The 13,931-nt window shown below is 45.0% G+C and overlaps 2 protein-coding genes across 9 annotated transcripts in view; one reads left to right on the plus strand and one right to left on the minus strand.

Moving 5' to 3' along the window:
- The window catches only part of KIF21B (kinesin family member 21B), a 67,766-nt gene extending 62,889 nt beyond the window's left edge, over positions 1–4,877 (plus strand). For 3 of the 5 annotated variants that reach the window (XR_013839870.1, XR_013839871.1, XR_013839872.1), the window contains 2 exons: positions 191–405; positions 1,282–4,877. Coding sequence is in view for 2 of the 5 variants with exons in the window: in XM_079980228.1 (XP_079836354.1) it covers positions 1,282–1,336 (55 nt within the window). In the remaining 3 variants the exon portion in view is untranslated. The remainder of the gene's footprint in view (positions 1–190; positions 406–1,281) is intronic. The other 2 variants (XM_079980228.1, XM_079980229.1) reach the window with 1 other exon arrangement.
- An 8-nt stretch (positions 4,878–4,885) lies between these two features.
- Positions 4,886–13,931, minus strand: part of INAVA (innate immunity activator) — a 33,334-nt gene continuing 24,288 nt past the window's right edge. For 3 of the 4 annotated variants that reach the window (XM_079980361.1, XM_079980362.1, XM_079980360.1), the window contains 5 exons: positions 13,188–13,241; positions 12,006–12,240; positions 11,300–11,473; positions 9,803–10,520; positions 4,886–6,612 (listed from right to left, as the gene is read on the minus strand). In XM_079980361.1, the coding sequence (XP_079836487.1) occupies positions 6,520–6,612; positions 9,803–10,520; positions 11,300–11,473; positions 12,006–12,240; positions 13,188–13,241 (1,274 nt within the window). In that variant the 3' untranslated portion in view covers positions 4,886–6,519. The remainder of the gene's footprint in view (positions 6,613–9,802; positions 10,521–11,299; positions 11,474–12,005; positions 12,241–13,187; positions 13,242–13,931) is intronic. The other variant, XM_079980363.1, reaches the window with a different exon arrangement.

The raw sequence follows: 13,931 nt of genomic DNA on the forward strand, positions 1-13,931 counted from the left end.
GAGATTCTGGCAGAGCAAGGGCCAAAGACTTGGCCAGAGGGCTTCCCCAGGGTGGGCAACCCAGGCCCCACCACTCACTCTCTTCCCCTTTGGAGTCTCTAATCTCCTCTTTTCCGACCATGTTTCTTTTTTCCTTTTCTCTCTTCCTCTCTCTGTCTCTCTTCTCTCTCTCTGTTTCTATGTGCCACAGTGACTGCCGGGTAAAGTTATGGAATTACGTGCCTGGGCTCACCCCCTGCCTTCCACGACGCGTCCTTGCCATCAAGGGCCGTGCTACCAGTCTGCCTTGACCCTCCTCCTGTCTTCTCTACTCTCCTGCTCACTTTTTCTTGCTGTGTTCCCCCTTCCCCTCTTTCTCGTCCCTAACCCCTTTCTCTGCGAGCTGATCTCAGCTGCTTCTTAACGGTATGCAATGCTTACTTGCTTTTCTTTCCCTTTAGGGCAGTAAGTGGAGGTGTTCTCCAAGGGAGACATTACTTCCCAGTTCACCTCCAAAGTGGGCATGCAAAAAAAAAAAACCCCATCTCACTTTCCTCCTTGACATGCCTGCTTGGTTGCATTATTAAGGCTGCATGCTTCACTTGGAAGCCTGTCCCACTGAAATCAATGAAGCTAACCTCTAATAAACTATGTTTAGGGTTGGCGTGATTTATGTGGAAATTGTTCAGTTTGATTGTGTTTTTTAATGTTTTATTTATTGTTTATGACTAATTTTGTTATGTTGAAGTTATGCATTTCCCTTCATGTTGTAAGCCACCTTGAGCATGGTTTGAACTGTGGAAAGGTGGCATACAAATAAAATTGTGTGTGTGTGTGTGTTTTGGGTGTGTTTTGGGTGTGTAAATGTCAATGGGGTTCATGTAGGGGGTGGGGGAGTACAACCCCCAAGGCAGGTCCCAATTTGAATTCTGGTTTTGCAGTAAGTGAAGGTGTTTGAATTCTTTCCCTCTTGCTTTAAACAGGGCATTTGTTCTGGAATAGCCCATGTGCCTACATGGTATCCTTGGGCATTGCAAGAGAGTGAAAGGCAGGAGGGGAAGGATTTGGGTGGGAAATCAGCACAGTGCCTAGATTAAGGAGTGTGGTCCAGATTGGGAGCCCATGTGGCTGCTTTTCCTTCAAAATAAATATTCACCTATCTACTAAGCACACTTTTTACAAGCATGTTATTTATGTAATCTGTGGTTTGCACCTCCATTTTCCCTTTATCTGAGCTTGTTCAGTGTTTGGTTCTTGACTTTCTAAATGTCATATTCCCACCTTTTCCTCTTCATTCCCCAGTGACTGGACAGTGAAACTCTGGAGTGCAAGGAAGCTACTGAACAGCACAACCTAGATAGAACCTGGGGAACTACTTGGACATGGTGACTGTGGTGGAGGTCACGAGAAGACAAGATGTGGCACTCTTGTTGAGCCTGGCTTGCAAGGGTAGGACATGCTTAGCTTCCCACCAGAATCTCACACACTCAGGGCTTCAGGAAAAGATGGCACCCTGGCTTTTTGGTACCATGTGCCCCAGTGAGTGAGTTGGTTGGATGGTGCGAGGGAGTCTTCTTTCCTTTCCAGTTTCCATGTCTCTTTGCTTGGTAGGATTTTGCAATGACACTGAACTGTGAAACTCCCACCATGGCATTGCCAGCCAAGGAGAATGGTCAAGCTGAGGCATTTGAGAGCATTTCTCCCATCAGAATCCGCATGCCACCCAAACAGGCACCCCCCCCCAGGCTATGTGAGAAGCTCTGCAAAATAGGTGGTTTTAGGTGTTCATAGACCAAGGAGGTTTATCAAGGAAAGATGCAAGAAACCTCATTCCTCACTCCATCACGCCTGAGCAATCCATACCCATCGACTCCTATGGCCGCATGTGCCCTGCTTATGGCATTCCTTCAGAGCTTAACAGTGAAACTGACCAGAGGAAATCTAAATATGCCAGCTGCTTCCTGGATGTGTTTCCTGCATATCTGATTGTTGTGTTTTAGAGGGTATTTCTTGTTCTAGTTAGATCTTTCATGAGTGTTAATGCGCTGGCTTCCTTTCTCTTATTTCCACCACTGATGGGCTGTGTGTATGTGTGTGTGTGATTTTATGAAGGGGGGAAGGGTGGGTGACAAAGTTAGCCACCTTTTTTTAAATGTTAAGCACATGTGATATTTCTCAGTTTTCACTCCAAAAGTAGAATCGCCAAAGGTTTTCATTTTCAAATGCTTAGAGCCCTACCAAGAGAACATAAAAAAGAAAAATCTCTACTGTATAAGTGAGGCCTGTCAAATGGGTGATGGATAATATGGGATTTGGATTATCACTTTTTCTTCAACTGTGGAATCAAAATTTCTGTTAGTTTGGAAGAATGGTTGCTTTCTGTGTTCCAGCTTCAGACTTGAAATTGTAATGCTGGTCCCTTTTTTCATAGTGCTAGATATCCCAGAAGGGAGAAAAAAAAGATGTGAGCTACTGGAATATGTTTTTGGATTCTCCCTGGGAAAGTCTTCACAGGCAGCCTGGGGAAAAACATGCATTATTTCAATCTGTGAAGCTGTTTACATTGTCCTGTTCCAATACGAGAAAATAATAATGGCAACAGAAACTGACTCTCTCCCCTCAGGTGGAGAAAGGACCCTTTTAAGTATTGGAACAGAAATGTGTGTTTTTTCTTTAGATTTTTAACAGGGTAAGAAACACTTGAACAAGCGTGTGGTGATTTGTTCCTGAGTTCACATTTCCCCAGATGTGGGATGATGAGACTTGCCCTCTTAGTCTTGCCCCATCACCTGTTTACTTACACCTGCTTGGCATCCGTTCACGTCAATACTCATGTCTTTATAATAGACTCTGCAACGAATAAGCAGGAGAAGCTTCTCTCTCTGTGCTTCAATCAACTTGAATTTTCACTGGTGGAGTTTCAACCCACTTAAGTGTTCTCATGGACCCTGTGTGAGCATCACTTTGCAAGAGATGAAGCTTTCTGTTTGTGTGTAACACAGCAGGGCTGTCCCAGCCCTCACTGGAGAGTCACAGAGCACTCCTCAAAACCTTCGTTTCCTCACTTGGTTGTTAATATGTGGTATAAATGGACTTTTGACATGCATTGTGCTCTCCTGACCAAGGACCAAGTTCATGCCTCAACCAGCAGACTTGGGGTAAGCAGCACACTGGTGGACCATTCCACAGCTCTGCCCCCTGGTTTATAGGAGTCTTCTGCTCTAATAAACTGGGTTTGGGTGTGAACTTCATCCACTCCATGCAGTGAAGCTGCAGATTCTTCCATTGGGAGTAGGTTATTGTACTGTAATTCTGTATGGGTGTTCAAAAGGTTCTGTGTATTGTCTTGTGCATTATTTGGGGCTGGGGGAGCAGGAGGGAGAGGGTTGTGTGTATGTGCACGCACATGAGTGAAATTTAAAAAGGGTGAGGGCTTGTTTTGAGTTAACCTACCTCATGGTCCAAGGTGTCTAGTTCTACTCTTCGGGGTTTTTTTATGTTAATAAAACTTGAATTAGTCTGGGGAACGCACATTACCACTGACCCCTAAGTCCCAAAAGTGAGATGAAGGCAAGGTGAAAGCAAGTGTGCTTTGCCTTCGCTGTTGACTGATTTACATTCAAGCTCACAGCTTGTACTGTGTCCACCAGCAGCACCAATTTTAATAAGCTCTTCTTAAATGTTTAAGACTGATATTTATTGAATCACTGTGTCCTTTGCAGTCTTCTCGTGACTTAGCATTCTCAACCGAGAATAACAGAGAGGTCCAAGTGATTCAAGCCTTGGAAGAGGGACCATCTTCCATCGGTAATGAAATCAGCACAATCCTCACGCCTTCACATGGCTACACGAGATATCTTGTCCGATATTTTCAGAAGCTTGTAGTCCACCTGTGAATTGCCTGTAAAAAAATATATTCTAGGAATACATTGTGAATTAGCTGCACACAGTTCACCTAAAACTTCCTCCATTCTTCCTTGGAGGAAGTCTGTTTAGTACAAGAAATATGAAATGTCTTGTAAAGTATTACTTGATATACCTGAAAGCACTGTACCTGACAGCACTCTGCTTAACTGTTAAATTATTGACCATATTGCCATATAGTCCCATGTGCCTCAGTGCTATTGCTAGCTTTTTAGGTATGGGATTATATTTTCTCATATTGAAGAAGCTACCCCCTTCTCTCTTATTTTTTAATAGTCCTGATCCAAGCAACGTGACAAAGTGCAAAACCCTGCAAATGAAATTGGGTGCAAACCAGGAGAGCCATTTTACCTCCTATGAACAGTTACGTGAAGCACAAGGTGGGAAGGGTCAGAATAAGCAAGCTGAAAACATCGTCTGCTTTGAGTAGCCCTTGGGAGTAAATGTGCATGCTCATTAAGAGGACACTGTCATTAACGAGATTCAAAAGTGGGTTTGCACAACCTGCTTGATTCATCCAGCAGCCCTGGGAAAATCTCTGCCAGGTTCTCCTGGTGTTCTTAAGGCTTTGCTCCTGGTGGTAGGATAACATGCACCATCCCTGCATTCCAAGAAAGGAGCTGGGGTGAAAGATGCCCCCTAAAGTGCATCAACACCATAGGCCCATTTGCTCCACCTCTTGGTTTATGTATACATATATAATCATGTTTCAATTGACAGGTGCCTTTTCTTGCCCTGAAAGGTGTTTTCTCCCCCTCAAGGCTGGCGTGTGTGTTCAGGGCTTCTTTGGGGGTTTTGTACCATCAGGCAAAATGGTCACACGTATGTATGTGTGTGTGCGTGCGTGTGTACATGATAAGGTGTGTAATTATTTTATACCGCTATGTAAATAGTGTAAGTTATTTAAAGCTCCCGCTGTACATGGTTTTCCAATGAATGTGTTTGTTCCTCCTCTTAATAAATAAACATCGAAAACAAGATCTGAGAATAATTATTTTTAATAAAAATAAAACAGGCCATTAAGTGTAAGTTCAAAAGGCTCTTTCAGTGGTACGAAGATTGAGCTGATGAGGAAATGGATATTGATACAGGTATGAGCAAGTGGCTCTGATCTAGGAAGTTAAAAACAAACAAACCCAGAAGCAACGAGCCTGGCCAGAATTTAAGTGTCATCTGATAACTGTATCTTCATGACCTGGCTTTTTGCCTTTTTTGTACTTAATTAACAGCACACTTTGGGGCAACAACAAAACATTGTTTTTGACTGTTTCTAAAGAAGTAATTAAAGCAGAGGCAATTCCCAAATGATGACTTGCAAGGATTAGAACACACAAGGACTCAGAAAAAGCATCCTATTCAATATAAAAATGTTCAGGTAGATTTAACACTGTTTTGAGCTGAGTCCAGGTAACTTTCATAGTTGCACATCATACATACGGTATTCCCTCTCCCTCCACTGGCAAACCTTGTACAAATAAGTTAATATTAAGAACAATGTTGGTTGCAAATACCACACACACTTGATCATCATGATACCATAATTAGTGCTTTAACATCCCTAAGTTACCCCAGAAGCAAAGACCAGTATTAGAGAGAGACGGGTACTTAGAAAAGACCCCATAGTAAGTAGTAGAGGTTAAGCAAAATATCTTTTTGTCCAGTCTAGGGTTGCATGACAAATTAAGTACAAGCCTGGCATCTGGAGAATCTGCTTTTCTTTTTCAAAACTGACATTTCTAGCCTTAAAAGCACGAAGGCTTATGCCCATTTTTTTTGCCATGACTTGTAAGTTGAAAAGGATCTGGGCTGAGACCAAACAGAGTCACTTTCAGTTCCTTGTGACATGCTTGTATAATGAGAAACCCCTTCCACGAAGTGATGGGTTTCATACAAAGATAGAGCCACACATGAAAAGGGCTCCTTTTAAGAATCGTTGTGATGTAGATACAGAACCAAGAACATGGCAAATGCTGTGAAAAGCAGTTGTGAAGAGAAAACAATAAGGAAAGGGCATGTGCACCAAACTACACTTGGGGAAGCTTGCTTGCCTCCATTGCCTGTTTGCTACATCACACTACTTTATGCAAGAATAAAGACGACAACAGAGGCTCCACATCTAGCACATGTGAGGGCAGGCGGATTCTGCTTCCGTGGGGGAAAGAAAATTCATGTAGTCAGGCTTGGCTCTTTTCTGAAAAGCTATAAAAAGTTCTCAAGTTCTTGCTTTCATAACCTACAGCCGGCTCCCAAGATCTTTCCACCACAGACAGACGTGAATAAATAGGCAGACAAGCAAACACTAGTTAAGAGGGGTGAGGGATCTTGCTGTGCTCTGTATTCCGCACAGGACAGAAAACCTAGCTGTCTGTTACAGTAGTCTATTGCATCAGTTCATCACAGGAACAAAGGAAGAGACTGAGCTATATAGTCTCACATAGGTTGCAGCATAGCCCCTAAAGTGTTCTCTTTAATAAAGCAGGATCAGATGGTCGAAGAACGCACCAAAGTTTGACACAAGCCTCGTCTTTCCAACCTGGAATGGGGAGACAGGTCGGTCTAGGCAGCCAGCCTGCTGACATTGCCGAATTGCAGGAAGTCACGGTGATTCAGCAGTCTCTACACCTGAGTAATGATTTCTCCATTTTCTGGCACGTAGACCTGCACAGGGGCTCCCTCAGGAGACCGTTTCAGGATATGGACACGGGGAACCTGGAAGGTTAAAAAAAGGAGCCTCTTAATGGAACTGCCGCACCAGCACATCTCCCCAGTAGCAGCAACACGACCACCACCAAATACAATTTCCTTCATCAAACATAAAAGCATTTGTTGCAGCTAATGGTCACTTCCTATCTTGATTGCCTCAGGAAAATGTGGCCCATTATGTTTCTCCATGCCTATAAAATCAATTCCTCCCCCACCATTAAGCGCAGTGTAAAAATAAAGTTTCCAGGGCAATCTTTCCTATTCTTTCCATTCAGTGCCATTAAATTAAGTGTCTTTAAAATGCTGTGATGTTTTCCAGCCATGATTACCATTCATGCTTTCACCTTTGGGGGTTGGACTAGAGGACCCACCACATAGAGGGTCATGGGAAGGTGGTGCTCTGGCACTTTTCAACAGGGCTGCGGCACCTGTGGCCCTTCCAAAGAGGCTGGGACTCCCAGCAGCCCCAGCTGGCATGGCCAATGATCAGAGATGATGGGCCTTGTAGTCCAGCAACAAATGGAAGACCACAAGCTCCCCATCCCTGCTGTAAAACAACTAGGTGTCTAGAGCATCCTAAAGAATACACGGAAAAAGCTGAGCCCCTGCAGGCAAATAAACAGAGCTTGCCATAGCTTTATGCATTATGAAGGACTAAAAGAGGCTCTTAAAAGTAGCAATATTGGCATAAGATGGTCTAACTGACTACAAAGCAGCTTCTTATATTTATATTGCCATGCATGGGTGCAAAACCAAAACAGCTTCTAACTATTAATCAACGTGAAGCTTCCACGGTTTCTACCCATTATTCACAGGCATGTCCAGAGGAGCACCCACTTGCAAACTTGAGAGTGTGAGCTCACTCTCAGAGGGGTGGCTATTTTAGTCTGTTGCAGCAAACTGGCATCTTAAAGACTTAATAAAGTAATGAGCTTCTGTGGACTGGAGTCTGTTTCAACCGATGCTTATACAAGGAGATTGTCCTCATGGCTCCTCTTTTTAGGTGAGTAAAGCTCCCCTATCTCTTGAATGGGGACCACAGATTTAAATGAACTGGCCAAAGGAGGTTTGGAAACAGCGTAACTGGCCTCTAGGACTCACAAATAAAACTACCTGAAAATGCACATGTGCCCCAACTGATGGGCATAGAATTGCCAGGGATTTATCTGATGCTGCATGGATGGGTGGTTTCCTTGTGCTGAAGATAGATTAGACAAACACGTAACGTGCAATCTATGGTCGCTGTCTTCTCTTGCTCATGCGAATGCTTCCTAGCACAGCAAAGAGTTGTCTGATCAAAATTTCACAGCTGTTTCCAGGTGAGGGGAGGCACGCATTGAAGAGGATGGGAGGAATCCAAGGGCAAGCTCTTGCTCGCATGGTTGTGGGCTTCTGCCCTGTGCTGCAGGCGAGGGAGATGCCCAAGGAGGAGAGAACTGTGCTTCATTGTGCAACAGTTTTGCACATCGAAAGAACATAATTCTCCAAGCGGAACCCCCCCCCCCCGCCACCAGGATTCATATCTTTCAGAATTCCTCTCACTGACTATGTTTCTCAAGGAACAGCGTGCAGAGTTGCCAAAAGGCAATGCTGTTCTCACCAACCATCAGAACTAAGGAGCAGCAACATAACCTTTTCCTATCTAACAAACTGCCCAACAAGCATACAGGTAAAAAATACAGTAAAGGACCCATGGACAGTTAAGTCCAGTCAAAGGCAACTATGGGTTTCAGCGCTCATCTCGTTTTCAGACCCAAGAACTAGAACAAGCTTAAGGACTACTGGACTTTACTGAGGTTCAAGGAAGTGGATACTACTTGATGTGTTGTATTCAGTGCTAGTCCTACTTAGAGTTGACCCACCGCCATTAAGGAGCCTGTTAGTCTTGTCCAGTAACTTCAATGGGTCTACTCCTGAGTAGGATTAACACCGGATACAACTCTATTATTTTTTTAAATTACCTGGGCAGAGAACTTGGAAATTTCCCCTCTGCCACAAACATGAGTCAACTCTTATAGGCTCTGAGCCAGAAGACTCCTCTTCATGAGTAATTTGGAACACTCAAACAGCTCTCAGAGCAAACAAACATCTGAAACTGGGGTGGTGATTTTAAGCAGCTGAATGGCCCTTGGGAAAAGGCTTAGGCACCCCTCCCATGATCTACCGTTCTCAAGTCCCCATCCCAATCCGTCCCAAAGCACTATCTTATTACTTTAAATTGAATTTGTGGTAGTGTTGCATGCATTTGTGTTTAACTTCTAATTAGTCGTAGGGCTGTGCCAAATGTCTGTTCCAAAGCATAGTGTTTCAGTGGACCTGTAAATGCACTTTTAAAATAATATTAAAAAAGCTTTTCACAACATTGCTAGAAAATAGCACAAAAGAAGCAGCCAAACCCACTAGCTGTGTATGTTTCTCCAGTCCTCCCCCCCCCCCAAGCCCATGAGCTGTAAAAAGGCCCAGCAGTGCAGTGCGCCTTTGCGAGGCGACAGCAGTCTGTGGAATCTGCTTTTCCCTGAGCCCGTGGATGGCTCTCCAACTCACGGAGAGCTGGCCATGTCTCTTGGTTGCCATGAACGAATACTGCTTCCACCAACACACATTCTGGTGGTGTGCCAAAATAGCAACTTTTGCCCACGAATATGTAAGACAGTCAACATTTTGGTAGCCATAGCAGGATGCAAAAAACTGAAAAGAAGCGTAACAACCTGAGCAGTGAAGTGAATCCCACCTGAGAGGCACCTGCCTTCCTCTTACAGGAGGGAGCACTATAGTATACTTCTACAGATCTGCTGGTACTCATGAAAGCCTTCCTCCATTTTTCCTATTCACATGGGCGCACACACGGAGCTTTCAATTCCTCGTGTGCCCAGATACTAACAGCCTGTAAAGTAGGAATGGAAACCTGTAGTCTAGCAACATCTGGAGAGCTACAAGTCCCATCATGCCGACTATTAGCCCTGCTGGCTAATAGTCCCATTAACATCTGGGGGCTGCAGATTCCAGATTGCCCACACCCGTTAAGAGGCTTCTACACTCATTTGTTTATAGAAAATGAGCTTATCTATGAACATGCACATTAGCACGTTCTCCTTAATCAGGTCTAGCTGGAATATTGAGGAAACTCTTGCAGAAACAGTAAAGAAGAGGCTGGTTCCTCTCTCCCCAAGACACCTTCCTGCCCAAAGATCCTCACCTGAATTTGCTGCCCCATGGAACAGGAGGGGCGCAACTCTCGGCCGGGCCCACTGCGCATGCGAAAGGCCCCTTGTCTGTCCAGGGAATGTGGCCGCGCATTACGCAGCCGAGTCCGTTCGTGCCACGATTTCAGCTCTTCTGTCACAGCTGACTTGGAGAGGACTCGGGGCCCCATCGGGGAGCAGTCCTTCAGAGATGGGGTGCGCACCACCCTGCTGTGGGAAACAACCGACCGGTGGAACCGCACAGGCACCGCCTCTTCCTTGTAGGCAAAATGGGCGGAGCTTACAGACAGGAAGGGCGGCCGGCTGTGGCCGAGCTCCCGCCCAGCCAGCAGGTGGCTGTCATATTCTACGGCAGAGAAGTAGCCCAGGGGTGAGAGCAGCTTCTGAGGACACTGGCAGTGGTATTCGGGTCCGTTCCCCTTGGAGGTCTGGTTCTGGAATGGCTGCAGGGGCTCCTCCACGGGGACCGAGGAGCTTGGCTTCAGGAAGGAGATGTCGGGGCTGCTGCTACCGGCAGAGGTGGCATAGGAGATGCTGGAGACATCCGAATTGCTGTCTTCTGAGGCGGAGTGGTAGGTGGGCTTGGCGGCTGGGTTGGCCTTGGGCACAGAGAAGCAGTACTCGGGGACAGTGACAGTGTAGTAGGTGGGACGCCGCCTTGGCAATGCGCTTCTTCCGCGGGACTCGAAGCCTTCCCGGGATGAACACACCCTGGAGGCCAGAAGGAGAGAGTTAAGACCATCTATCAGGAGCTCACAATGGCTACCTTAACACCTTTGAAGCACTTCCTCCTAAGGATTATGGGAGGTTCAGCGCACTGAGAGTCGTTAGGAGGCCCCCTTCCCTTCACACAGCTACAGTTCCCTACAAGGAAGGGTTGATTGTTAAATCCAGGACTTTTTCCATCCGGAACTCAGTGCTGGCACCTCTCAGGTGGGCGCCATTGCCATTATAAGAGAACAAGGGAGGAGTTTAGGAATTGCCAGGAGAACTCCAAGAACATTATGTCAGATGTGGGGAGGAGAAAGGAGAAATGCTTACACTGCTACAGCAATCTCCTTAGAGCTCCTTTGCATTATTATATGCTTCCTTTGTATAGTTTATTCTGCACACAGTTGGAAAAGGAGGGTCATGAAACAATGCAGGGCACTGAAGCCCCTACCCTTAACTGCTGGAAATCCTGTTTGCCCCTCCTCTAGCTTCCAACATTTTCCCAAACATTGCTCATTTGCCTTCAAGCCTATTTTCATAGCTAGGAGAACTAGAAAACCCTTTTTTTCAAAATAACAACAACAAAAATAACAAAAATAACTGAGAGCTGAGATTCCCAAAAAAATTAAATTTTGCATTTGTGAGGCCTGATAATAGAAGCAAAACACATAGCCTCACCCCAAGGTGTCTGACATGTTCAAACTTCAAAGCGTGATCAGGTAACAACAGGCAGGGCCACCTGCTTGAGTACATGAATTGACCCTAAGTCCATAGAGTACCTCATGAGTTGAGGTTGTCCTCTCCTTCCCAGGAACTCAGGTGTCTGTGGGGCACTGGAACCAGCCTGTTTCCTTACTTCCAGCTTCCTGGGAGGAACAAAGTGGCATGGCGATGCCTCAGCACTCGTCTGAGGGGTACGGCTGGGTGACGGTTGAGACAGCAGGCCTGGACTGCTGTAACAGAACACAATAAGAACATCAAGTAAGAAGCTGTCTGCAGTCCTGTCATCTTTCTTTGTGTGCAAAGGAGTGAGAGGCTCTGGTCAGGGGTCAAATCCCCCTCCCTTTCATCTTCCCTAAGAGTGAAAAACAGGAGTAAAAAGAGAAAGCAAGACTCAAGTGGGTCTACAAAGCCCACTGTTCTGGCTTAGTTAATTGGACTACTAAGTTTCTAGGTCAGTGGTTCTCAAAGGACACTTTCCCCAATGCAATTGTGAAGCCTACATTGGCTGGGATTCACATGCAATTTCATTTCATGTTATTAAATTAAGCAACTTTAAGGTGGATTTGTGGAAATAAAAAAATGGAAACATTGCACAATCACACTAAAGCAGCAAAACAATACAATGCTTATTGTTCTTAAAACGAAGTAATGGACATACACTACAGTAGCTTCCATATTAACTGCATGCAAATAACCATTAACAGAGGCCATGCAGGCATATCCGAAGAAGAGCAAGAAAAGAGAGAGAAGAAAGGTCTTGACCTTGGCACACTGCTGGGCTCAGTGGATTTCTTTGGCTTTTCATAGGGCTTGTCCAGACTGGTCTCTTTCCATGGGCTGTTTTGGATGGGAGAGCACTCCACGTCAGTGGCTTGGTAGTGGGTTTGCCCTTCTAGTAACGCAGAACGCAGAGGCTGAGCCGAAGAACCGGGTGGGGGTTGGAGGCGAGCTGAAGCTGTGAGGATTGGCGGAAGATGGGCGCTCAGCACCTGGGATTCTTCAGAAAAGGAAAAGGAAAGAACTGCAGCATTATCTACTGAGTTACATTCAAGGTGCTGGAACTGGTGTACAAATCCCCATGCATCTTGGGACCAGGGTACCTAAAATATCATCTCACCCCTTACATACCCACTCAATCACTGCACTCTGCAGGTGAGGGCCTCCTGCAAATACCATATTGTAATGGGGTCAACCCTGCACAATACAGGAATCGGGCCTTTAGTGTGCTGGAATCTGCCCCTTGGAATTCCCTCTGTTGTGTTTTCAGCACCTGCTGAAGACTTTCCTGTTCCAACAAGCCATTTAAATGGAGGACTTTGTCCCAAACTGCATCTGTACTGGAACTGCTTTTAATAGTTTTCATATGTGTAATTGTAATTGTTTTATGTATGGAACTGTTTTTAACTGTTTTACACTTTTCTTGTTTTATAGTTGTGACTATTTTGCTTGTTTCAAAACTGTTTATTTTATTGCTGTAGTCTACCCTGGCACCTTATAGTAAAAGGCAAGTAAGATATCTAATAAGAGATTTTTAAAAAAGCATGAATAACCACTGACTTAGGCTATATCATTCAAAATATACCAAATCACTTATCACAGACTCTTATCATCCTCTAGATTAAACCAAAACAGGATGTTGAATTTAGCAGATATCCACAGTCATAAAAGACCCACTTATCGGTCACCTTTGTACTTGAATCTTTTGAAAATTTAGATGAGATCCATTCACTAACTCTCTTCTCTGCCTTACAAGTCCAGCTGGCTGCTGTGGCCTAATTCTTAGTCATGTGGTATGAATCAAGGCCAAACCTCGACAAGATGTCAGAGAGCAGTGATCAGATACAGTTTGTCTCTTCAAAGGCTTAACTACCACTTTACGCTAGGTGAAGGAAAGTCACAAGCACACGGCAATGACAGTGCAGAGATCACAGTTATCTAGTTTACCTTCTTCTACCGCAACAGCATCCAACAAGGAGTTCTCATCAGAGGCACTGAACCCTGGTGAAGACACAATAATTGGCACGGACAAGGAGGAACAATGATCAGATTTTCAAGCAGTTATTAGAACCCTCTGATGCTCCCTAGAAATATGTGCTCATAAATCCCACTGGGCTTCTAGAAAGGGGAAATAAAAGCTCCATCTCCCTCTCCCTCTCCCTTCTTAGTTCTGAGCTAATTCCCAGAGCCTCAAACCACATCATTCCAAGCCCTGCATTCACACACACTTAAGCTCCTCAAAGAGATATTCCCTGATGGAGTGAATTAATAGTAATCGGGGAGATTTAGAGTCACATTTTGGGAATCTTCTTCCCAAACAGGCAAAACACTTAATTATGAATTAATATTTTAAAAATTCTTTCACTCTTCAAATGCAGTATGGATGCTATAAACTGGCCATAATCCAATGCAGAGTTAAGTGCCCTCAAGCTGATTGATTTTCGGAGGCCTTAAGCATGCTTAACTCTGTGTTGAAATGTAGCAGCCAGCCACTGAGTTTCTTTTACTGCCTGCCCCCAGGTGATTCTGTGGCCAAGGGAGGGTCAGATGGCCTCATTCAGAAGCTGAGACCTCTTGCCCAATCTGCCTAGACATCTCGTCCATCAGCAGGGCAGCTGTGGGATTCCTCAGGCAAGCGGCAGAGGAGGGAAGCAGCAATTTCTCACGTGCAAACATGCATCTTCCTTCAGT

This window comes from Podarcis cretensis (genome assembly GCF_951804945.1).
Source record: "Podarcis cretensis genome assembly, chromosome: 6".
Classification (NCBI taxonomy): domain Eukaryota; kingdom Metazoa; phylum Chordata; class Lepidosauria; order Squamata; family Lacertidae; genus Podarcis; species Podarcis cretensis.